The sequence below is a fragment of the Humulus lupulus genome, chromosome 2 (genome assembly GCF_963169125.1).
Source record: "Humulus lupulus chromosome 2, drHumLupu1.1, whole genome shotgun sequence".
Taxonomy (NCBI): Eukaryota; Viridiplantae; Streptophyta; class Magnoliopsida; order Rosales; family Cannabaceae; genus Humulus; species Humulus lupulus.
In genome coordinates this window covers 38,390,678-38,416,878 of record NC_084794.1, presented here as the reverse complement: position 1 = coordinate 38,416,878, position 26,201 = coordinate 38,390,678, and the positions used below count along the sequence as shown (strand labels likewise).

General features: G+C 34.7%; 3 protein-coding genes and 1 long non-coding RNA gene across 7 annotated transcripts; 2 read left to right on the top strand and 2 right to left on the bottom strand.

The window, feature by feature from the left end:
- Positions 1-4,989: 4,989 nt before the first annotated feature.
- On the bottom strand, positions 4,990-8,384 carry LOC133817690 (uncharacterized). Of its 3 annotated transcripts, none has more exons than XR_009885659.1 (7): positions 8,154-8,384; positions 7,738-7,840; positions 6,452-6,546; positions 6,243-6,338; positions 5,996-6,145; positions 5,713-5,896; positions 4,990-5,624 (listed from the first exon to the last, which is right to left on the bottom strand). It is a non-coding gene; the product is annotated as an uncharacterized LOC133817690 (long non-coding RNA). The 3 variants fall into 3 exon arrangements; XR_009885660.1 differs by lacking the exon at positions 8,154-8,384 and adding an exon at positions 7,948-8,140; XR_009885658.1 differs by lacking the exon at positions 8,154-8,384 and having other exon boundaries at positions 7,738-8,137.
- Positions 8,385-9,001: 617 nt separating this feature from the next.
- LOC133817687 (external alternative NAD(P)H-ubiquinone oxidoreductase B1, mitochondrial) lies at positions 9,002-13,626 on the top strand. The gene is made up of 10 exons (XM_062250269.1): positions 9,002-9,205; positions 10,055-10,331; positions 10,542-10,748; positions 10,900-11,150; positions 11,784-12,003; positions 12,164-12,268; positions 12,503-12,766; positions 12,868-12,989; positions 13,152-13,271; positions 13,362-13,626. The coding sequence occupies exons 1-10, from the start codon at positions 9,117-9,119 to the stop codon at positions 13,447-13,449; spliced, it is 1,743 nt and encodes a 580-aa protein (XP_062106253.1). The 5' UTR covers positions 9,002-9,116; the 3' UTR covers positions 13,450-13,626.
- An 80-nt stretch (positions 13,627-13,706) lies between these two features.
- Positions 13,707-16,439, bottom strand: LOC133817688 (pentatricopeptide repeat-containing protein At1g11900). 2 transcript variants are annotated; one of them, XM_062250271.1, is made up of 2 exons: positions 16,026-16,439; positions 13,707-15,245 (listed from the first exon to the last, which is right to left on the bottom strand). In XM_062250271.1, the coding sequence occupies exons 1-2, from the start codon at positions 16,173-16,175 to the stop codon at positions 14,175-14,177; spliced, it is 1,221 nt and encodes a 406-aa protein (XP_062106255.1). In that variant the 5' UTR covers positions 16,176-16,439; the 3' UTR covers positions 13,707-14,174. The 2 variants fall into 2 exon arrangements, with proteins under 2 accessions (XP_062106255.1, XP_062106254.1); XM_062250270.1 differs by having other exon boundaries at positions 13,707-15,251; positions 16,026-16,437.
- Positions 16,440-22,706: 6,267 nt separating this feature from the next.
- Positions 22,707-24,603, top strand: LOC133814157 (uncharacterized). The gene is made up of 3 exons (XM_062247152.1): positions 22,707-23,282; positions 23,369-24,238; positions 24,445-24,603. The coding sequence occupies exons 1-3, from the start codon at positions 22,707-22,709 to the stop codon at positions 24,601-24,603; spliced, it is 1,605 nt and encodes a 534-aa protein (XP_062103136.1).
- The last annotated feature ends 1,598 nt before the right edge of the window (positions 24,604-26,201 follow it).

The following is a 26,201-nucleotide window of genomic DNA, read 5'->3' as shown; positions in this document are numbered from 1 at the left end:
AAGTTTATCTCAACACATGAGTACTTTGATTATGGCTTGAGAAATGTTGGAATAATAAGAGAAGAATATGAGAATTTCTTGCCTGACAAATTTCTGAATCACTATTGTTCTCTCTTATTATCACATAATATATATATAGTATATTACCTTATTATTCATAATAATAATAATAATAATAATAATAATAATAATAATAATATGTTAATACAATAATAATGATGATAGGAATTGATTTAGGTAATATCTAACTTACCAAATTTGAAAAAAATATCTATTTAAAAATTATTAATTAAATAAATAAAAACAATACTAATACTTTATTAGTATCATATACACGCATGGCACGGTTCTTGGACTGTGTCATGCGTGTAGCACTATTCTCATTCAGGAAATATTGCATTTTTCCTATTTTCGTTTATTTATTTAAATAAATCATTCCCACAAAATATGGTATTATCTTTTTAAGGAAAATATCACAACCATAATTCAAATTTAAATTTTGAATTCAAAATTCACTATTCAAATTAATGATCATCATCTTTTAAAAATCAATAAATCAAAACTATTTTGACTTACCATTTTTACTCCCACTCAAATAAAATAATTAATTTCAAAAATTAATTTATTTATTGTTATATATATATTTAGAAAATTCTATATTTAAATAAATAAATATATTTTCAAAATTTAATAATTAATTCCAAATTAATCACTCAACTGCAATTATCATATAATTGTATATTTGACCTGAAAAATAAAATTATTCTCCAATTTCTAAATTACTGCCTTACCCTTGTATCAACTGTTATCTTTATATGGTGTTGATAGAGCCACCTTGGGAACCTATAAACCTATAATGTCAAGCTCCAATAAATATTAGATTATTAATTAAAGCTCTTTATTTAAATAATTATATTTATTAATCTCATTATTATTCTACTATAAATATGAGATTGAACTCTTGATAATTATAGACATATATTTACAGAGTACTTTATTAAAGAATAAAGTATCAATTGATATAATTATTACATACAACGTTAATCCTCTATTAATAGTTCATAATTAAAAATGAATAAAATTACAGTTTTACCCTATTAACTATATGTAGTTCCTAGTGTACCATTGACTTTACTAGTGAAGGTTGTGTCACAACAAGTTTGCGACGTGAGCGCTCATAACATTTTCAGTCCCAAAAGTCAACCTAATAGGGAACCATTATTCAATCTATAAGAAGGTATAGATTTCATATCTGTTAAATTATGTCCCCAATGATATATATCATTGAGTCCCCAAAATAATTGTTCTTAACCTGATCATTCTGACAAACCTTAACACATGAATCAAAGGATCAGATGACATATATAGAAGTTCATAGTAACCTTAGGATCAAGATCATCATGCATATGATCATCGTTTGATGTGTCTGATTAATACTACGAAACAATGTTTAAAAAAGTATTAACAAATCACATTTGTTCCAGTTCTATGTATCACTATATATAAAGTAGGGGTGCACACAGGTCGGATTTTCGGGTTTCGGGTTGAGAAAAATGGTACCGAAACCGATCCAAAATTTTCGGGTTTCGGGTTTTACTCGGGTTCAGGTTTGATTCGGGTTGGGCTAAGCCATTTGTGTTTTGGGCTGAAAAGCTAAACTTTGCAAAAATACCATTTTTTTACACTTTCTTTTTAAAAAATACCATTTTTTTTTCAGATTTTGGGTTGGGCTGGGGCTATTGGGTTTTGGGTCGAAAATCCAAATTTTGCAAAAATACTATATTTTACAGTTTTTTTTCAAAAATACCATTTTTTCCTGATTTCGGGTTTGAACTCGAACTCGAGTTTAACAAATTTCAAACCCGACCCAACTTTTGTCGGATTCGGGTCATATTTAACCCGAATCCGACGAGTTTTCCCAAAAAATGGGTTTTTGGATTGCGGGTCGGGCAGGTTTGCGGGTTTTTCAGGTCAAATGTTTACCCCTAATATAAAGTACATTCACTAAAGTGTCCTACTACACTAGTGACCCGGATCTAGGTCACTTGTATTCATAATACTAGTGAACCGTACTATCAGTAATTAATCTAAAGATTCCACAACTTTATTTTACTACAAACTGTTTTAAGTTCATTATCTCAATCTCAATCCTCCCATACCAATATGAGATTAAGACCACATAGATGAACTTTGGAATTTTATGATATTTACTTAATATTATCAACATAATATCGGACATAGTCTATATATATAATAATTCAATTCAATTATTTATTTCATTTATTACATTTGTCAACTACAATTGTTTTAAGGGCACTATTACCAACAATACAGAGGATAGAGCAATGGGCTCTGGGGTGACTTATTAGTCCCATATCCCAGGGCATGGCCCCGGTGTGACTTATTAGTCATCTAGTTAGGGCAGCGGTCCCCTATGTGACAATGTAGTCACTTATTTGCATAGAATGCATGCATGAATAAGATTATTACTGCTAGACATGCTTATTATGATTCTATGATATATTATTAACTGCTTATGAGAATGTTTAAATTTTCTTGCTGAGTCTTGGCTCACGGGTGCTATGTGGTGCAGGTAAGGGTAAGGGAAGCTGGACCAGCCATGAGTTGGAGAGCTTCGGTGGCGACGTGTACTTATGCGGCTGCTTGACCACCACGGCTGGAGGTTTCTCAGAGGAACTAGGGTTGAGCCCTATTTTGCCTCTCAGGTCGGTTGGTTGTAACTTTTGAACTATAGTAGACCTTTTAAACGTTATGTTGAGATCCCACGTATGAACGTAAATATTTTTAATGAAATGGTTATTAATTTTTACCAAAATTTTTAACCATAAACCATTAATCACGTTTAGTTACATATTTACGACCAATAGACTCATTTAGAGAGTCTAACACCATTTAAAACACACAGTATAACGGTCTTGGCTATCCAGAACATTACACACACTATGGAAATAACTATTTAATGCCCAAAACGTGCATCCACTAAGCAGTGGTTGTAGTATAGATCGGACGGTCGATTCCACAAGGAGGCAAAGAATTAAAGTTAATCAAATAAATAAAGTTTAGAGATAAATAATATGAGGAAAATAGAACAAGTGATATTTTTTTTATTTTTGAGATTTAAAGATTAGAAATAAAGATAGACTAAAGTGTGATGTAACAATAGATAACAAGTAGGAATGATCAAGAGTCACCAATATGCATACTTATTTATTTGGATCTTCGATTCACAAAAATTATACAAATGGGTAGTTCACATCCCAACTATTCATTTGGAAGATTTAACATTGAAGCACAAATATATTTCACAAAAATGTATTCAAGTGATTACTATTCTTTACCGTGGAAGGATGAGATAAATCTTATGAAAAATCTAAAAATGACATTAAACCATTAGCAATAATGCAATAAAAGATTGGACATAAAACCTAACACAAATATTACTTTTGCTATTTATAAAATACATAGAAAGAGTATGACTAATTCCATATATATATCGATAAGATGGAGAAAATGATAAAGATATTATCTATATTATTTTCACTAATTTGATAATACATAGAAAGTGCTTGACAAAATCTATATACTATTAGTAAACATAAATAAAGATAACAAGATGAAGAAATAGAGATGAAAGAAAATAAATCACTCAAATATGTAAACTTTAAGCACATGACGAATCAAAAATACCAAACAAAGTCATAGTGCATATAGGATCATCTTAACCTTCCTAAGAAGGTTAGCCTATTATGCTAGACATACTCATGAAATTCTAGAGAAAAAATATGATAAATGAGACTAAAATTTGGTAGAGTTTTGCTACCTAAAAATTACATACTAATTGTGAAAGAAGAGTCTCTATTTATAAAGGGAGAAAATGACCAAAAAGAAATTAAACAACAAAATAGGGTTTACAAAATAAATCTGAAATATTAATAATAAAATATGATTTTGAAAAATTAAATCTTATTATTAATATTAATCTAGCTATTTTGGTGAATAATCATTTTGCCACTTTTCTAAAACACCACAAAATATGAGCTTTAAAGCTAAAAAAGGAAAGGTGCAAGGCCCAAAATGCACAGGAGAGTGTGCTGGTGGCAGGCTAAAACTTTGACCCAACCGCAGCAAGTGGGAGTGCGCCACGTGGCGCAGCTGGCTGGTAGAGGAGAAGGGCAAGAGCTGGGCTGAGGCGAGTTGAGCTTTCGGGTTGGGCCAGGTCACTGCTGACTGCTGGAGAAGGTTGGGCGTGGGCTGGGCTGAGGTGCGGGTTGCCAGGCTGGTGGAGCAGCTAGATGGGGTTGTTGCTGGGTCGCTGGCTGGAGATGTGGCAGGCACAGGTTGCGCCAAGTGGCGCGCTGTGGGCTGCATGGGAGAGAAGCGGGCCTGGGCCTAGTGCAAATTGGGCTCTTTGTTTCAAGAAAAATGTCATTTTTCTATTCTCTTCTCAGATTTAATTGTTTTCTTTTCTCTTTATTTCAAAGTGCCAAAATACAACTTTAATTCCTACAAAATAACAATAAATTAAATCATAATCAAATATTTTTATTTATAAAATAAATGATATTAATTACATTTAAATATTAATTAAAACTTAATTTATTTGACCAATAAAAATCAATAAATATACATTTTCACCCCTAATCAATAACCAAGTTATTATAATATTATATGAATATGTTATCTCATAAAATGTAGACTAACTCACTATGTTACGAGGAAAATGGTAGTGGAATATTTTATTATGCATATTAAAGCCAAGATTTGGTAATTTGTGTGGGAGGTATTTGTTTCTTCATATACTACCACCAAGATTGATAATTAGGTGGACGTAGATTAAAAAAATGTGATCGAAAAAACCACAATGTTAGCCACTACTAGCATCTCTTTTTGGAAGCACTATTCCAATTGATCATTTTTGGATTTATTTTAGAGAACCCTTTTCATGTATTTAGAAAAGATGTAAAAAAATAAACCAAAGCAAATAGTTATATCAAAGTTGTCAATTGATATCCTTATAAAGCAACAAGTCATATAAACTTAGCTAAAATGAAAATAACCAAAACTAACTAAGTTAATGGAAGTGAAACACTGTCCCATAACTAAGTTGATGTAAGGGAAACATTGTCCCAAAAGAGGTAGGCTGCCACCAATAAAGTCAACCAGTGCATTCAGCAAACAAAAAAGAAAACTAAAACAAGCATCTTCACCAGCTTGGAATTGCCACATCCAATCCATGTCTCAAAATCTAAGGAACAAAAGTTCATAAAAGCAAACTCTTAAGGACTAGTATCCCCAACATTCAGCTTACGTGCAACAGCGTATTTTGCAGAACTTTGTGTCCGAGATGAAATAGCTGGTATCATGTTGGCCCGCTTTGCTTTCTTTGTTGAGAACCGCTTGTCAGGGCTCCCGACTTGGACTGCGAATTGATTCACATTCAGCAACATCTTTTCCCATTGAAAAGACCCCAGTCGCTTCACTTGAGGAACCAAATTCAAACTGAAAATGGTCCTCGCTTTCCCTCACAACTTCTCCATACTTTTATTCAGCTCATGTAAGACTATTTCGTCACCAAAACGATATCGCTCACTTACAGCATCAAACTGTGAATACAGCTAAACTAACTTAGCAAACAAAAATTTTAAATTTCATAAAAGGAACTGCATTATTATAATTGGTTGAGTCTTTTACCTCATACACAATGCCATTCTGATCCCCCAACGCTTCCATGTCTTTAAAACAGCAATCCCAGAGTCGAAGTCGTTTTTTGTTGGGGCAAGCCACTTTCAAAACCAATCATAAAGATTGTGAATGTAAAACCGTCAGATTGAGTCCCACAAATATCAAATTTGAACAACGCGACCAGTGTGGCAAGCTGAAAAAATCCATCAATTCAACACAGATGAAGCAAGACAGTCAATACATGTATAAAAAATATTATTGCCTAATCAGTTTCATAAATTTTGAAAATTACCAATTCTTTGGTATGTTCCAGTATGACTTCCCTCCCAGATTCAGATTGCTTGGAGTCCCAAATTGTAGTTTTTTGGTTGGCCTTATCCACTCTTGCCATGAACCAATATAACACATTTGGATCCTCTTTAATAAAAACAGGCATCAACATCTGCACAATAATTTACTTAAAATTTTAAGTAGTGAAATTATTGAAAAGTATGAGATCAAAGGAAATCTCAAAGACAACAATATAAGAAATTACTCACCTCGTGACATCTACGAAAATCACCATAGCGATGTGGCTTCCATTTGTTTTCATAAGCTGCTCAATGAACAGGGAAATCCTCACCAAGGTATTTTTGCTGGCAAAAAAAGGATTATTGTATTAGAATTTAAGGCTATTACACTTGACTTTAAAAGAGCCAATCTACTATTAAAAAAAAATTTAACATAACCAAAAAAGTTATTTCATTACTGAAATGTTAGCTGGCATGAACCACACCAAATGTGTGGTGTCTGATATTTGAGCCGCTCCTTATAAGTCATGATTCTAGCAAAAGCTGATATTATCTGAAATAAATTAGGACAAATATCTAAGTTTATAAAACACTATAAACAACACTTATGATCAACCAATAAAAAAAAAAGCTTGAACACCAAAAACAATGATACCCAAATGGTGAAATTATACTATCAATAATGCCAACTTGTCATTTGAATATAATTGTTCTGCCTATGTAGTATGCCTTTTGAGGAATTGAGCATTGGCTTTTAATATCTTAAGCTTTCTCAAGAAAAATTATGTATTTACATAACAATGCTCACATTATTCTATTTTAAAACTTTGCTTTCAACATAATAACTAATATTATTAAATTAGGATCCCTTTTCCATACAAATCTATATATATATATATATATAACACACTTGACCCCTTTAACACAAGTGTGGTGATTTACTCTACTAATATAAGGTTAGTTTTTCTTTCTAATTCTCTATAGATTTCTCAATCTAAAACTACTCTGCATCTTTGGGTGTGATTAGAGTTATTATAATTGACCAAAGTCCAGACTTGAAATGAGTTGTTCTCCTCATCTTAACATCCAGTTAAAAGGTCTCTATTTTATAATAATTTAGATTTTGACACAACTCCTTAAGCTGCATTGTATGTCACAATTTCTTTAGATTTTTGTTTTGAGTCAATAAAGAATGAGAAACAAGCACCAACATATATAGTAATCAAAATTAACGCCTATGACACATTCAACTAAGTAATCTATTTAGAGGATGAGTATTAAACTATTGACAATATTAAGATGGTAACTTACTTTTTCCCTAAGAATAGGTGCTGTAAGTCACGACTTTGCTTGGAAATTACAGAAGTATAAGAAAAACAATTTGATTACGCTACAAATGGTATATAGGCTCAGTTTGAGTTAAACGATTCCAATATGCCCAAAAAATATTAAACTACAAAATAATAAAAAAAAATTGACAGAATATAATCAAGAGTGTTGGTATAGTTCTAGATAAAATTGTAATATTAGGGATTAGTTGATCACAAATCCAATAATAGTTTATAAATAAATCAAATACTACACATGCAACCTAAACATAAATTATTAAGTCTTAAAAATAATAATTTTCTACTTACCCTAATCGGTTAAAACAAAATTATAAAAAATAACTATTATATTTTTTCTCAAATGTAGAAGTAAACTTCCAAAAAATAAACAATTATCAAGTCAAAGAACATCTTACTAGAATCCTTTGAAATCCTCCACCGATGAGACGTTGTCCGAGCAATCCTTTTCAATGACCTCCGCAAGAAAAGCCTCACTCCAGTAACTAAACTTCCAAGCTTCTATCAACAGCGAAATGAAGAAGAAATTACAAGACTAGGAGGAAGACGAAACAAAAACAAAAAGCTATGAAGTATAATCGGTGGAGAATAAGTAATGCAACCATTACTTTTAGGGGTTGTTTGGGACATGGGTTTGGATTGGTTGGAATAATGAGAATGTGAAATCTTTTGTTAAATTTATTTTGAATGGTTTGAGGATTTGTGTTTTTAGGTTTTTTATTTTTTTTTTGTTTGATTTGAAAGTAATTTTAACTCTTTCAAATAAATACCGGAGTTTTATATTTTTTTAATTTAAATTCCTCTAGTTATTTACTTGAGTTTTACATTTCTTTAATCTAAATCCCTCAAACTCTACTTTTCCAACCCCAAATCTCGTACCAAACCACCCCTAATCTACCCATACTATTACTATTGTAGTCTGACTACTGTCTTTCAAGTGTCAGTTTTATCTGAACACTCTACTCAGATCCCAGCCACATGATGGCAAAGTTAGTACTGTTATATATTTCAATAATCAAGATCTATCCTTAACATAATCTGTCAACCCTTGGATTAGTAAGGCATCATCCTACTAATACGAGACCCGGCCCGCTATGTATCGGGCGGGAAATCATCCAGGTCCGTCATTTGATATTATTTTATATAAATATAAATGCATTCCACAAATATACTATATAAATGAACACGATTTGATAATTGGGTGGGTGGTACTCATTCGCCGGATACCTATGTTGATTTATATGAATTAAACGACGTCGGTGTATATTAATCGTATCATAATTACAGTACAACTCAAATAAAAAATAAAATAAAAGAATGTTTGTCTCCATTGAGCCGGTTCCAAGTTTAGGTCCACGATGAATTAAACGACATCGGCGCATATTTATCCTTTGCGAATTGGAGAAGTTACCTCACAGCACAGCAGAACAGTCCGAGACTCGGAGTCAATAAACAAATGATAGTGAGACGTACCAATTGTATTGACACGTGGCAAACGTCTGTAGCTTCAGTAGACCACCAGTACACAACAAATCCTCTAATCATGAACTCGCAACTTACTCAACCCAATAAAGTAATGACACCTGTACTTGGTTGGTAATCAAATATTACATAATTAATTATCAAACTTAAAATCTTAATTAACTAACTATTACAGTGTCAACCACTATTATCTTAGAGACAAGGCCTCTGTATCTCGGATCTCAGTATTCTACAGTTGATACTTCAGTCCCTTTTTCAGTTGAGAATCTCTCCGATAAGATTAGTTGGTTTGAATATGACATTCTCTTCATTCATTACCAGAGCTTCAAAAGCACTACATGGCTACCCCCTTGCTCCCAAGCTCCTCATCCTGTGTACAATCAGGTTCTCAACTTTGCATATTATTCTTGGTGGAGGCTTAGATTAGTTCTTGTTTCTTTCATTTACTTTGAATTGGATTCATATCTAAATAAAGTTCGGATCTTTTTGTTCGCTTTTTTATTTATTTATTTAATTTTTTTCATCTTTCTGTTTTCTCACTTACCTATGTTGCTTTTTTCTTCTTGGGGGAAAAAAGGTGGAAATAGAAGGAAAAAAAGTTTGAGTAGTGCTGGTTCCTTGATGAAAGAGAATTAATGTTAAAATCAACTTTTTTTTTCTTTCCCCTTCGTTGTTTTTCTCGGTTTTTTGGGGAACCGAGAAAAAAAGGATAGGAAGAGATTACCAAATTTATGTATGGCTTCAGATCACATACTTTCTTATAGACTAGCTAGTTGAGCGGGGCACTAAATTATATCGTTAAATATGATTGTGACATAAAAACACTATTTTTAGTCGTTGAGTGGTGTGAAAGAAGATTCCCAGATCAGAAATCACTATAAAGTTGAATTTTTTTCCAAGTGTTTTTCTGTTAAAGTTCAGTGAAACTTTGAGAATGTAAGTGATATTTCATTGATATATAGCCAAAATAAAAATACTAGCTCCATTGTGATTTGCACCTCTTGAACACTTGATTTTTTACTTTAGAGTTTTCCCACATAAAGTTCTCTTCTTATAATTTTACTCACCTAAAAGTCATCTTACCAGTAACAGTGACATTGTAGAGACAAAGATGTTGTGGTCCCTTGGTGATAAAGAACATCCTTTCCAATGAGATTACCAAACTTTGCCTGATTGATCATATGTATTCAATTTTTGAAATTGATGTTGTTCTGTTTTGTTGGACTACTGCAGTAGTGGAAGCCTTGTGGCATACTCAGAATCACAGTCAGATGTTGCCTCTCCTGGTGTTAATGCTAATCAAATTGAGCCTGGGAAAAAGAGAGTTGTGGTTCTTGGCACAGGATGGGCTGGTACTAGTTTCCTGAAAGATTTGGATGCTTCATTGTATGATGTTCAGGTTGTTTCGCCTAGAAATTATTTTGCGTTTACGCCTTTATTGCCTAGTGTCACATGTGGGACAGTTGAAGCCCGAAGCATTGTTGAGCCAGTTCGGAACATTATCAAGAAGGTAAATGAAATAAACAATCCAGGGCTGTTAAGTTTCAGTTTTCTTGTATTTTTCCTTTCCATTTCATTCTTTAGGCACTATAGAAAAACTGTAAAATGGACACGAACGGTTTTAACCTTGTTGTTTGGTTGACAAGCAAGTATCACACATCGTTTGCTCTTGGCACATTGTTTTACTTGACACTGTCTACTCATTTGTGTTCCATTCCAGAGAAAAGGAGAAGTAAGATTTTATGAGGCTGAATGTGTCAAGATTGATGCTTCAAATAAAAAAGTTATCTGCCGGACGAATTTTGATGACAAGGCAATAGGGAATGAAGAGATCTCTCTAGAGTATGATTACTTGGTCATAGCTCTTGGAGCACAAGTAAATACATTTAATACTCCTGGTGTCAAGGAGAATTGCCATTTTCTGAAGGTACAGCCAACCCAGTTTTGAATGTAGTAGAGAATTTAGTCTTATATACTTTTTTATTTTTATAACTCAAGTTACTACTTTCCATTATTTTTTATTGTGTAAACACAATCAAGTTGCGGCCAGCTTATTTTAACAAACAATCCTCGTGCAGGAAATAGATGATGCATTGAAGATCCGTCGTAGTGTGATAGATTGTTTTGAAAAGGCTTCCCTTCCTGATTTGACTGACGAAGAGAGGAGAGCAAATCTTCACTTTGTTATTGTTGGAGGGGGTCCTACTGGTGTGGAATTTGCTGCAGAGCTACATGACTTTGTCGAAGAAGATATAGTCAAGTTATATCCTGGAGTTAAGGATCTGTTGAAAATCACAGTGATCCAATCAGGAGATCATATATTAAACATGTAAGAAAAAAAAAATTACATTTCATATTCATTTATCTTTGTGCTTTTGAGCTTTTTTCAATGAGAAGCCGCTTTCGAAATCAGTCTAGCAACTTTTTCCTCATTTACACTTCTTAAAATAGTGCAACAATATCGTCTATGGATACGTTCTTGATCTTCTGTTTTGTCTTTTTTCATACTTAAGAAGACTGTAGAAAGAATAAAATTACTCTTAATCCCTACTTGGAGTGAGGTTGTTGAGTTGGCTTCAATGTGACCATCTTATTTTTTGCAGTCAACCATGTTAATTTTCTGGTGCCATTTGCTCTGCATAATATCGATTTCTTCTTATTTTTATTATTTCAAATCCAAGTTCCATGCAGTATTCTTCTCTTAAACACACCACCTTAGAGTTGAACTAATCTCTTTGCAGTGCCATAGCTGTTACCACATCTCTTTGTTCTTAAAATATGTTAGTTTCTTTCCCAGTCTTCCATCTTACTTCTTAACATTTTGATGTTTCATTGGTAGACCCTGCCTTGCTTTGTACTGAATCCAACTGACTTTACTTGGATGTCTACTTATTCCTGACAGAAAGTTCTTAAAAAATATCACAAGATGAAACCTTTAGCTATTATCCTTCTGTCTTCGTAGGTTTGATGAAAGAATAAGTTCTTTTGCTGAGCTGAAATTTGCAAGAGATGGTATTGATGTTCAAACAGGATGTCGGGTGACCAGTGTGTCTGAAAAGGAGATTACAATGAAGAGCAAGGCAAGTGGACAGGTCTACTCCATACCCCATGGATTAGTTGTATGGTCCACCGGTGTTGGGACTCGTCCAGTGGTCAAGGACTTCATGGAGCAAATTGGGCAGGTTTGTTACTAAGTCCCTGCATATTTTATCACTAAGAGATGCTTAATGAATTGGATGGATCTTTTTCTTACTTGTGTGGATTTATATGACTTTTCTGCAGCGCCTTTAGCCTCAGTTTTATCAACAGAATTCATTTATTTACACCCCTCTAAACATGCAGGCTAATAGACGTATTCTAGCAACTGATGAGTGGTTGCAGGTGAAGGGGTGCAAGGGTGTTTATGCCATAGGTGACTGTGCTTCAATTGATCAACGTAAAATCATGGTACGTGGAGTGCTTAAAGCTTCTACTTTTGCTTGCATCTTTGGTTGTTTTGATATGGCCAATTGATCAAGTTGTGGTCATTTGCTCAAGCTGGGAATGTGTGTATACTTTTGCTCCTTTATGTTCATGACCGTTTTGATGTTGCGTCTCATTGTAAATTTTTGCTGCTTATATATACCTTCATAATTGAAAGAGTATTGCATACATGAAAGCCATTCAATGATTCAATTTCAGGAAGATATATCAGCCATATTTGAAGCAGCAGACAAGGACAAATCTGGTTTGTTAACAGTTAGTGAATTTCGAGATGTAATAGATGACATCCTCATAAGGTATCCTCAAGTGGATCATTATCTAAGGAGCAAGAATCTAGCAGATGTAACAGATCTGTTGAAAGATTCAGAAGGTAAAGAAAGGAAGGAAGTGGACATTGAAGGATTTCAATCAGCCCTTTCTCAAGTGGATTCACAGAGGAAGAATCTGCCTGCAACTGCACAGGTTCATGTCTTTTTTTCTTTTTGCTTTGGACAAGAAGTTCTAGCTCATAACTTTGTTGTCTAATAAAATAACCATTATTCTCTCCATCTTTTTTGTTTTAGGTTGCTGCTCAACAGGGTTCATATCTTTCTAGATGCTTCAATCGCAGGGAGCACTGCGAAGCAAATCCTGAAGGTCCTCGGCGTTTTAGAAGCTCTGGACACCATCTGTTTTTCCCCTTCCAGTATGTTTCATGCTTTGATGCTCATCCCTTTTGTACCATTTCTGCATCATTACAATATACTAGAATTTGGCACAACACAAAAAGTAATGACTCAATGTGTAAATGCATAGTAATTTTTTTTCCCTTTCTAAGAATTAACTTGTCACCAACTTTGATCACAAGGTACAAGCATTTTGGGCAATTCGCTCCTTTGGGGGGAGAACAAACTGCAGCTGAACTACCTGGAGACTGGGTTTCCATGGGTCACAGTACTCAGTGGCTATGGTATTCTATATATGCAAGGTGATAATCTACTGCGTCTGGTATGTTGTACTTTGCTGCTCTGTTACTGAGTGTAATAGTTTTTTATTTAATTTTTTTATGACAATTCAGCAAGCAAGTAAGCTGGAGGACTAGGGTGCTGGTGGTATCTGACTGGACAAGGAAATTCATCTTTGGGAGAGATTCAAGCGGCATTTGAACGAGTGATTGTGTATATATTGATCATTATTGCCGTCTTTATTCTATTGATACGAATTCAGAATAGTTCATTGGTAGTTTCTTCTGTCGTGTGTTGTTAGGTCTACGAGTCTATGGATGGTCTTCATATACATTAATCCACGTAAAATAATCAAAGTTGGTAATTTTACTTCATAAACACGTGCCAAAATTGTCACATATAGTTTAGTGGACATTTTTAATGTATCTACTTATGATACTAAAGATAAATACAGAATCTATGGCAACCTTTAAAGAATCTTTGATCATTGTATAAGATTAATGGAATTTTGGGAGAATCTGATCATAATACATAAAGCAGTAAGTTACAGGCAAGGCTGCGCTGTTATAGCTGAACAAGATTGATGTAGCTCAAGTTTAGATAAGTCCTGAAACTAAGTACAGAAAAGTGATGAACAATTCTAAACTTTCTGTAGTTGATACGTACTTTGTACAATTATTTTCTGGAAAATTTGGGAACTAAAACATAGCAATACACCTGAAAAGGTCTCATTCTTCTTCATGCACTGGCAATCGTTCTTTTACAATATTTGCACAAAGCACAAGCAGGCTGCTCGGATGAACATGATTTAAATGTGTAAGTAAAACCAAATACACGATCAAGAAGATAAGATCTTGTTCACGTTCATCACCTCCTGAACATGTTTCAATTGAACACCTTTAGCATTGTTTTGAGTCACTATGGACCTAAAAAAATTTGGACTTGGTTTGCCCAATACCCCTTATATATGGTTTAAAATCACCGGGACTAGCCAGATCCGAGGGACTGCATGATTTCATCTCCTCCAAGACTGACTTTGCCAACTCCAACTTCCCCATCCTGTTCAAATTATGGACTAGTGACCTATAAATATAGATGGAAGGACGAATCTGCCTACCCTTCATCTCGCTAAAGAGTCTCAGCGATTCCTCAACATTTCCCGCACGGCCAATACAATCAATCAAAGCAGTATAAGTAAGCAAATCTGGTTGAATTCTATTGTCAACCATTTCCTTGAAAAATACTGCACACATGTCTACTCTTCCTGCCTTCTTCAGACTGTTTAACAATGTATTGTAAGAAATAACATCAGGGACGATCCCAGCTTCCTTCATTGAGGAAAACTCATGAAGCATTTTATCTATGTGACCAGCACAACCCAAAATATGCAAAACAATATTGTACGTAATCAGATCTGGTTTGTATTTTGAACTCTTTATCTGGTCATATATCAAAAGAGCCTGATCACTTTTCCTACATTCTGCAAATGCCAAAATGATACTATTTAGAACATTCATGCTTGGTAAGGTCAATTCCAAGATATCTTTGATAAACCTAAGCAGATCTGTGCACTCATTCGTCTTTGCAAAAGCCTCTGCAATATAAAGATAAGAAGTTGGAGGGAATGTTTTAGAAGACCCAATTGCATCTGAAAAAACTTGAGATATAAGGGCCGTGTCATTCTTTTCACAGGCTGCTGCCAATAGGACATTGTATGATCTAGAGCTAATGAAGGTATGTTTATCATGCAAGGATTTAAGAAATCTAGCAGCAGCAGAAATATTTCCAGACTTGCACAGCTTATCAATATAAGCAGTACATAGTTCTGAGGCAGATCTTGGAGCAGTTTCAATGGCAGCAAATATTTCATTCAGGACCAGTTCTTCCTCCTCATTATGAGATGCCTTAGTTGAAAATGATTGACAACTGCCAATGAGTCTACTTGCAACAACAAAGACAGGCGAGGACCAAAAGCAAACAACTGGGATGGATATGATCTGGTTCTGTAAATAGAAGTGAAATCATTAGATTGAAATTAAACATACAAAGAGAAACCGTAAAATGCCCTGGTCTTTCATTTTTTTACTTTCTCTCCTCAAATGGCCTTAGTCAGTTACTCTACCAATTTTCAAAGTTCTTCAATTTTTGTATCATTTTTTTTTTGGACAAAAAAAGAAAAAAAGAGGTACCATGCAAAGGATCAATATACAATTGCTACATAGCAAATGAAAAACTCAAAGAACTTTAGCTGAGGTAAGAAAGCTGATACAAATCTAGCGAGGATAACCAAACAGAAGACATATTACTATGTAATATTAGGATCTTTAAATCTTTCCAAAAGAAAACACTTACAATCTTATATCCAATATTCAAATGTTAACTGTCATTTCCTTCATTAAACACCTAGAAAAAAGAGGTAACACTACTTCCTCTATCATCAAGTATATCATTTGGAAAAATCAAATTAATCCACTTGAGTATAATGAGAATGATGCTTTTTTAAATTCTATCAAGCAAATCCATGGAGCAATATAAAACAACCTGCATAAATATTGACCTTTCCTGAGCATAAAAGCTTTCTCTTTCTCCTAAAAGAATGGTTATGAATCTCTAAACCATAGTTTCCACTGAAATATCAGTAAAACACTGTAACAATAAAATGGGTATTTTCTCAGCTTCAAAAGTGAATGCAATGGTTTCCCCAAAACAGCAAGTAACCATTTCCAATTGTGAAAAAAAAAGTTCCTAAACAATAAATTAGACTGAGTAAGACTTACTGAGAGTTGGTTGCGTCTAGTTGGGTTTAAAGGAATTGAATCCTGGAAAAAGCGAATAGAAACGGAGTGGCAGCAGTGAGTGCGAGAAGTAAATTGTGCTGCTTTAGTGGACATAAGAATCCGCCTGAAACTCCTTGAAGGGAATAACATGCTCCCATTCAAAAACTCTCTGGTTTTGATTAGCCCTGCATATATATGGTTTTATGGTTATAAAATATATGGAATGGAGAGGAGGTTCTGAGCTAACTGCCTAGAGCCTCTAGACCAAAATAAAACAATGGAATAACCAAAGGATATGTTTCATTGGAGATTGGATAATCAAACATCATAGTTAAGTACTAAAAAATGTCTCTTAGGGCACAGGGTATTAAGAATGGAGAGGGTAGAGGATTGGAAAGGGAAGAAGTACTTATGTTGTTTTGGTAAGATAGGAAGGAAAGAATATACTATGGATGGAGATATATTTAATTATAAAATTACTATCATAGCCTTAATACATATTAAATATATATTTTTAATTTTATTATTTAATTATAAATTAGAAAAAAAGTATACAATATTTATATATATCTTATAAATTTTTAAAAGACAACGTAATCTTAGAATAAAATAAAATACTTTATATTTTATAAAATTAAATTAATAATTAAATATATTTACTTAATATTAAAAACATTATCTTAAATTTTAAATTTATCCCAAGTAAAAGGTTACTTAAAAAAGTAAAAAAGAAACTTTAAATAAAATATTAAAAAATATATATCATTTTAATAAATCATCTTAATATACTACTCAGCAAGCACATTTATAATAGACTTTTTTTTTTTCCATTTTTCAATTATCAATAAAAAAAATTACAAAAAGATAAGTGCAGAAAGAGAATATTATATATATAAAGGGCAATTCTTTCATCCCTCAGTTTGTTTTGAAGGACTTCGTCCTGTGTTGATTTTGAGCCTTTGGATTTATTGTTTTAGAAAATGGATGGTCAGATTTAGTTGCTGAGTTTATTGGGTGTCAAAGTATCGTTATGCCCTTAGTCACCCCTTAGTAACCGGTCACCTTTTTTTTTGTTTGATTCGTGTCTTCGCCCGTTTAGGCTATTCTTCTCCATTCAAAAGGAAAAGTCCATCCAAACCCAAACAATAACTGTTTGGAAGGAAAATTCCCTCCCATTTAGTCCATTTTTCTCCCTGGTGAATGCGGGGTAGATTTTTTTGTTTGGAGTAGTGGGGATTTCGATTGAGCTTGATAATTTTTTCCGGCGTGATTTGGAGGTGTTTGATTCTACATGCGATGTTGTTTGCCGTGAGTTTGAAGGACCGAGTGCCCACTTTTCTGACGTAAAGCATAAATCCCTGCATCTTTGTGTCGAGTTCTTCGGGTAAGTTCTTATAGCACATTTACTCAATATGTTTTTGGCATTAGCTATTTAGGCAACAAATTTTGTTTGGCTTCATTTTTTTTAATGGTGCACTCGAGTATTCAGTGCCCAATCATATATAATGGTGACCACCTCATGTTTGAATTTTTGTTTGAGAGAAATTATAATAGCAATTCCGTCAAAATGGAAGTCAAAATACATGAAAAAAAACGTCAAAATGGAAGTCAATTCTGTCTCCATTCTTATTTTTCTCAGGTACTGTGCTCCCAAAGGTCCTCCCACGTAATACCACTCACAACTCACGTGACCATGACGTGCTGAAACGCAAATTCTAATTCTCCTCACGTAATACGTGACTGCTTCCTTATGTTTCTAATAATAGCATACTTTATGTAATTTTGACTGATGTGCAACCCTATTTTTGATAAGTGACAGTACATTAACTACTCCACCATTTACAAGAAGACCTCACCTTACACTTACTTGATCCACTCCTCCATGCTTGTGTTTTCTATATGTATATATATGTGTGTATGGATCATGTTGACCTCAATTCAATCTCCACCACCCTACATGTATACTTGTCTATCCTCTTTTTCTCTCTAAAATGGACTCCACACCTTTCCCAATGAATAACATTGTTAACTTCCCGTCGTTTGATGACAATCATCTTGAGCAAATGTAATACATTAACTGAATTGTGCATGACAACGTCAGGCTGGCCACCGAGCGGAACGAATGGGAGAGGAGATACAATGTGTCCAACATCCAGAACACTCTCCTTAAGTCTGACCTACAGTCCATCAAGATGGTGGTATTAGAGCTGAAAGAGAAGTCGGTTGCAACAAAGATGGCCTGGAGAAAGGAAATGGAAGTTGTGGCAGCCGCGATCGATGAACTCCGGAGTGGCTATATCAACATGTACCCACTATACGTCCAAACTCAGAAGCCACCTAATCAATAGATATCTATTTTGTTATATGTACTCAGTTTGGTCTACACTTACTATCAATGGAATCACTGAATATGTATCTTTTGAAGTTTTAATGGCTTTACAAGTCACTTTGCTATAATACGGTCTTTTGGATCGTACATTTGGAAACTCTTCTCTTTTGTGTACCCCTACTATGATTAAGGCTTTTTGATCAATGTGTAAGGGGCTCTTGCATGTGTAATGCAAACTATACTCTATGTATATATTAAATGTTATGGTTTCAGTTTTAACAAGTCTTCTCCATTTGACTTTGTATGTATTGTGTAACACCGACTAATACCCTGTATGGCCGATTACTCCTAGTGTTTCTCAACTCTTATGGTTTCTAAATGAATGTTGATTACTAGATGATATCTACCATTAAAAAAACGTATGTACTACCTTTTACACATTAAAGAATAAAAATCTATATTTGTAGGTATATGTATATATATGGTGTATATATATCATCCACCACTTCATGTAAGAGTCCCAATAGCTGTCACCATTTCCATTTTCAACTCAACAAAGACGATTCATGTAAGTCAATCACTACACTTAACCTCTATAATATATTAATTCGTTTTACATCGGGTAACCTCTGTAATATATGTTGTTTGACCGAAGAGAATAAGTACTACAATAATTAGTTGATCCTCTCATATGGTAATTTTGAGGATCCATGATCTTATGCCAGTATTATACGTTAAGGATTGATCATCTCAGATATGTATTATAAATGCATCACTATAAGAGATGGAATGAGGGAATTGCTAAGTAAATTACGATTTTTGAGGCCTTTAAAACCATTTTTTTTTTAAATTTTCAGATACATATATTAGGAAGATATGTTATCAAGTAAGAGTTGATAAGTAATTTGAAAGTTGTAGTGCGTAACTCATAACTCTTACCCCGTAATAAAAACTGCTACTTTATAATTGTTCAGTGTGACTATTCTATTTTATTTACGTGCAAAGACTTTATTTGTGTGATTTAGGATGATTAAATCACCAACTATATTAGTTACGGGACAATATTTTATATATTCTGGTTATATTATAACTCGTTATATATCTTTGTTCTGCTGTGATTGATATCTCAATTTGAATTAATTAATCTATGAAATTAGTTAGCCAACATTAACTGGAAATGATAGAAAATTTCAGTCATGATTTTTTTGATAAAACAAAAGAAATTCCTAAAAGAAACGGTGACGTATAAAAACAACTAGTAAAATGTTACGAAGAGATTGTTTTTCAAATTGATAAAAAAAATGTAAGTTAAACCATGTCATGAAATGCATTAACAATACAACATAGTAACTGACATTCATAATAGTTGAATTGGTTCATTGCGTACATGCTTATAAAACAACTTCAAAATAGCCCATTGAAATAAAACTACCAACCTAACTGTTTCGTTCCTCATCCAACAAAACAATAATAAAGGACTGCAATAAACACAACACTACAATGAACAAAATACATTTCGCTTCAAATCATTGATGATATATATATCAGTTTTACTTACGTGGTTATTGTTGCGTCTCACTCAACATAACATATAAATCACTTGGCGGAAGCACAATGCTTACGTTACCAAAATCGTAAATATCTCTCAAATTCATATTAAGTTTACGATCAAGTCCTCAACTGTACATATATTTTGGACAGGAAATTATTTTTTTGCCCCTACTTTTTATACCCACATTATCAGCAACTTTCCAACCGGTTCACACAACCGGTCATTGCAAGTCAAAAGCAAAAGTGAAAAAAAGACTTACTCCTGTAGAATTTGGACAATTGGCAAAAAATTGGACCCTACACTGAAGGATTGAGTCCTGTGAGGGACCGAAGAATTCGCCATATATAAATATGTTTCATCCAAAATATTATATGTCTAAAAGAGAATATATATTTATATATAACGTGTAATAGCGGAAAAAAAAACACAAACATCTATTATATATGTTATGTGTATATATATGTATTGAGGGTACAAAGTTAACATTTTTTTTCTCACTATTCTTTTTCGTCCATGTCTCTCCATCCTCCGATATTTCCACTTTGCCAACATACTGTTAGAGTCATATTGCTGGGAAGAATAAAAATCTATTAACATTCATGTCAGCATTCAAGCTGAAGTAGTTCCAAAATCCACCACGACATGCGAGGAAATCCTCCTGACAAGCAGTTCTAAGTTTTCATGTATAAGTCAGGATAACAGGAGTGTCCATCTAAAATACTTACCCAAGTTGACACAAGAAGACTCGACAGTGTCTCTATTTAGGGGCGAGAAATTCAAATAGAGCAGACTCACAAGGGGAAAGCGAGTGTGAGAGACGGAGATCACGAGTATAGATAAAGATCGAGAATCCGTCAAGATTGAGGAGTCGCAACTGAGACTGAAAGAGGTCGAGAAACTGAGAGGTACACAAGTTGTAATAATATGTAGGGTTAGGCTAGGCTAGAATAGAATGATATAATAATTGTAAAAATTCCAAATTTTGTAGTAGATCCTTTACTCATTCATTAACATGCACTCCTAAGAAAAAATATGCTTCCTTTTTATTTGAATTTGTTTTATATTTTTAGCCCAACATTGTTGGATTAAAATCATATTTTATGGGCACATATATATAATGTATAATGCTATTATAAATTGTGATACAAAACTAAGTGACCAATTATGATATAAGTATCATGAGGAATTAAAGTGTCATGGATTTAATGTGTAGAAACAAGAAAATAAATTTTAAATTTTATAATGGACAAAATTGGAAATCACTAATTATAAACTAGGGTTGTGCTCTCCTATATATATATATGTATCATTCTATTATGTCTATGTTGATGCAACAATTTTGTTTTTTATAAATCGTGTGGTACTTGTCATCAAACTCTGGTTCTTCGATCTTTCTCCGGCAATGAAGATGGCTTCAATGATCGTCGAACGATCTGGGAGTACCTGCAAGAAAGATACTCTGATGCTTAAGTCAGATTCTAATCTTTTCTCTAAACGAGATCATAGTATTTATAGGGTCAGAAATACTAAGAAGTTAGTCTGTTAGGTCTACTTCTTGATTGGTTGAAGGAATAACTTAATTTCCCGCCAAAATGCTTTCGGATCCTTCAGGTATGCAGAGGACAGAGGCAAGGCCCACCTCTGATCTGCAGCCTCTGATTCTGGCTCCTCTGCCTGAGCTAAAATGCTTTATTTCACTTTACCCAAAACAGCAAAACATTTGGGCCAAATATTTTGAGCCCAACAGATGCCCCTCAGCCTGAGTTTTGAATGTGGTATATTTGTCAGACCGTTCGAATCTTGGGTCGACTCTTCGTCTTCCAAATTTTCACCCAATGTCGTCACTTCCCTTCAACCGAGGATCACTGCCTGAACACAATCATAGTGAATCTTGACAAATGTCATCTCGAATTTATTGAGCACACAATTACCGAGTATTACACCCAATTGTGGTATTTCCTTTTTCATTTTACTGTTCCAAATCATTTCATTCTAGTCTCAAATCAATTATCTCTCATTTCAATTTCTTCAAAGAAAGGCAGAGAAAAAACCCTAAGTTCATTCTCCCTTTCTCTTTTGTAGGTAATCAACCACTCGAATTTATGCAACTATGGCTTCACGTTCATCCCCTGAACCTGTGGACCGCGAAGGATACAAAGCTGCATTCGACCGTATATGCAAGTCGTTCGATATCCCAGACAATGTCACAGTCCGAATGCTCACGGATTTTGAATTAAAAGAATGTCGGTTTAAGGATGTGGTCAAGCCTAGTGAGATCGTCATGAGTTTGAGGCACTTTGAGTGGCTTCAGTTTCCTCTTCCTGCTCTACTGGTCCAAATAATTTCAAACTCCGGGGCTCACATTTCTCAGTTCCTTCCAAACTCCATTCAATCCATAGTTGGGGCCCAGATGATTGGAGCTCTTAGGAACGTTGACATCCAATCATATGACATTTACACATGTTTTACCAAGTCGACCAACAAGGGAATAAAGGGCAAGACCTGAAAGACCTTCTATCTTTCCCTTAAGAAGGACCGAACAATTTTCACTGATTTCGATAGTTCCCACGAGAATTGGGATAAGTACTTCTTCGATGTCGGAGGTGCATGGTACCCCGAGTTCTTGCCCCAAGAAATTTTCCCACTCGCTAGAGTTTTCACAAGAGGTGCGTCTCGTCTCTGCTTCATTCTTCTTCTTTTTATGTGTATATTTTTTTGTTTTAAATGATTGACTATTCACACGGTCCTCTGTGTTTCAATTTTTCCTTATGCCCTAGATTTTTCGTGGCCTCAAGTCAGAATGACTCCTGAGAGGCAGAGTTTGTTGACAGAGAAGGGACTCCTCCACGAGTCTAAAGAGAATGCCATTAGCATCAGAGGGGTCATGAATCCCTACTGTATGCAAATTATGACTTGCCTCTGCTTCCTGGATCGAACCGATCTAGGGGCCATGCGAGTCAGAACGCAGAAGGGCGACATGTCCCTCGCCAAAGTTACAGCTGTATGTGCAAAGCAGTTGGGAGCGTTCTTAAAAAGGTCTCCCCCTGTCTCCTCGACTATGAAATTATCAAGGACTGAGTATGAAAGGGCGTGCTCTAAAACATTTGCAGCATGCACCAAGCGTTTGGGGACCCCTGAGAGCAAAAAGAAAGATGGCTCTGAGCCACCCCACGCTTCAGATACTTCCCCAGACAAATCTACTTTGGCTCGCAAATCCTCTTTTATACACGGGCAGTCCTCTACGCCCTCTGCTACTTTGCAAATCCAACCTCTTCAACAGGTGCCTCTGTCAAAGGATGCCCTGGGGAAGAGGAAATCATGGGAAGAGTCCTCTGATGAGGATTCGAACGATGGGAAATTAATTTTTCCAAGCTCTGTATTTCGAGAGGATCTGCTTCTGCCACTGGAGGCTCTTCTTTGACAATGCCTAAGCTTACGCCTGAGAAATTGCCACTCGGGTAGACTCTGACTTTTCCTAAAACGCCTCTAGGGTTCGCCCACGCTGCTCCTCAAGCTAAGCCATCCCCTTCTTCCTTCGCACCAGGATCCTCTCTGGGAGAGGGCTCAAAAAATGACTTGCCCCCAGTGGCTCTGTCCTCTGCAGCATTCAAATTTCTAGGGACGACAGCTCACACACAAGCGCTTGATGTCACGCTAGTGGGGGCGAGATCTCCCAATATCTTTCCTAACACCGCAGGAGTGGTGACTTCTGTTTCTGCCTTGTCTGGAGGCTCTGACACCTGCCCTACTAACAAGCATGGATCAGAGGGGAAACGTCCCACCTCTGCCTCCCGTAAGAACCATTTTTTAGAGGATGCTTTCAGGGGTGACTCAGAAACCACAGGCAACCCTTCACATCCAATAGATGCGAGCCAAGCAATCAAGTTGGAAACTGCTCCTGTTCCTCAGAGGTCAGAAGCTGCTAATGCCGTAGGAGGCCAGAGCTCGGGTGTCGATGCTTTCCCCGCTTCTGCAGCAGTAGGGACGTCCTTAGGGGAGGTCATTATCATGTCCCCAAAGACGATGAACAATTTTGACTCGCCCAACACCTTCCTAGAGCAGCTAACGTCCTCTACAGTACAGACGTCGATATTTTTGCCAAGTGATCTAAGTGAGGATGTTGACGATGGGTTGATTTCTCGTTCTTCCATGCCACAACTCCCCGAGTTGAGATTAACTATGTTGGCGTCTGATAGCCTCGTGGTGTCGTCACTAGCAGGCGGGGACTCCCGTTGCTTCTGTTACTGCGTCAGCAGGGACAGAAGCAATTGGCAGAGTAGAGGGACTGCCAGAGTTTATGTCGACTGCATAATTGGAGTTGATGGAAGAGATGTTGCACATCAGTCGGCCGCATCTTCCTACTAAAGTGGTTGGGTCGTTGAGTGGTCAGGGTGATCTTCTGCAACAAGCGTCTTATCATATATGGATGGTGAGTTCCGCATGCTAGAATATTCGTGTGAATACCCTGCATGTGTTATGATTTTTATCATGTATTGTGTGTTGCGTTGATGTTTGAAAGATGTATTGAATTTTTGCAGAGCTATGTATGCGCGTCTGCTGCTAGGAGGGAATATGCAACAACTATTCAGAACAGCTCTAAGATGGCTGAACAGGCAGCCATGCTCGAGGAGGAACGTACAGGGAGAAGGGTGGCCGAAGTGAATCGCGACGTGGTTGCTGATAACTCTACAAAATAGAGTTATTTTACCACTTTTTATGTGTTAATTGTTGCTTAATTCTTGAGTTTTTAAGTAATTTATTAAGTTTTTAAGTAATTTTGAATTTATTAGTCTTATCATGATTTTATATACTTTTGTGTGTTTTTATATAGTTATTTTGTTGTAAAATGTTGTAGTTAATTATTTGAATTATTATTGTTAAGTTAGTGATAAAAAAATGTTGTATTATTGAACTTAAATGTTAAATATAAATTAAGTTATAATTAATATTTTCAATGAACTAATATGATTTATTTTATAATTGAAAATATTTTATATTTATTTTGTAGGGAATTTATGATATTTTTGCTCTTGAAAAGAAAGAAAAATGAAGGAAATGTGGCATTTTCAAGAGTTAAAGCTGAAAGAAATAAGGACATTTTGGTATTTCTGAAAAGCTAAAGGCCCAAGCTCCAAGGCCCACCAGCACCCCACGGTTTCCTCCTGAAGCATTTCCCTCACAGCCATGCACCAATGAAGCCACACCAGCTCCTTCAGCAGCTTCTGCCCAAAACAGCCCCTGCAAGCTCTCCCACGCCCAGCCGCCTGAACACATGCACCCAGCCACCCATTTGCATACTATTTTCTTTTTGAGCCCAACAATTGTATAAGTGTACCATTTGTCCTCTTGTCCAAAAATACCACATTTTTACTCAACTTTCTACACATTTTACCCCAAAATATCATTATTACACCCTATAATTTACCCCTATTTTTCATATTATTATTAAGTTAATTAATTTAAATTGATTATTTTAATTTACTCATTTTGGCTATAAATAGGGAGTTTTGAAGACCATTTAGAGGTGTCCATTTTTAGGGGTAGGTTACCATATCAAAAATTCTACACATTTCAAAACCTCTCTATTCTCTTCATCTTCTTCTTCTTTTTGGTGATTTTCTATGTATTTTTAGAGGAAAAGTTTGGGGGTTCATCCTCCAAATTTTCCTATTTATGTTTGTAATTTTTAGTTTGTATTTGCTATTCTAGTTATGTGTTTCTAATCTTTTTAAGATTATTAAGGTGATGATGAAACAATATGTAACTAGATGGTATTTATTTTGTATGTTGATTTCCCATTTTGTGCAACAAAGTTTATGGAATTTTCTTCTTCAAATATCTTCTTTCATCTTAAATATCATGTATTTTGGATTGTTAGCACATATTTACACTTTGTTCTTCATTAGTGCAAAAACATAATATTCTTTGTGTAAGATGTGTCATTTAATTGTACACATCCATGCTTAGAACAAAAATATTATGTTTTGCCTTATAAATAATGTTCATTGATTTATTTGTTATTTCATTAGATTGATTTACATTAAATGCTTTGAAATTATAATTTTGAAAAGTGAAGAAAAATTTAATCTTTTTAGAAGTAATTTGTGCTTAAAATTATAAATCTATTTGGAAAATGATAGTTTAATTTATTTTAACTATCACTAAAACTTGGGAATCAATGTACTTATAAATATTATTGAACTTATATTTTGTGGATTCTATTATCTTAATAATCTTTATTTTACTATCTTGATTTTTACTTTTACTTTTAATTTATATTTATATATATTGTCTT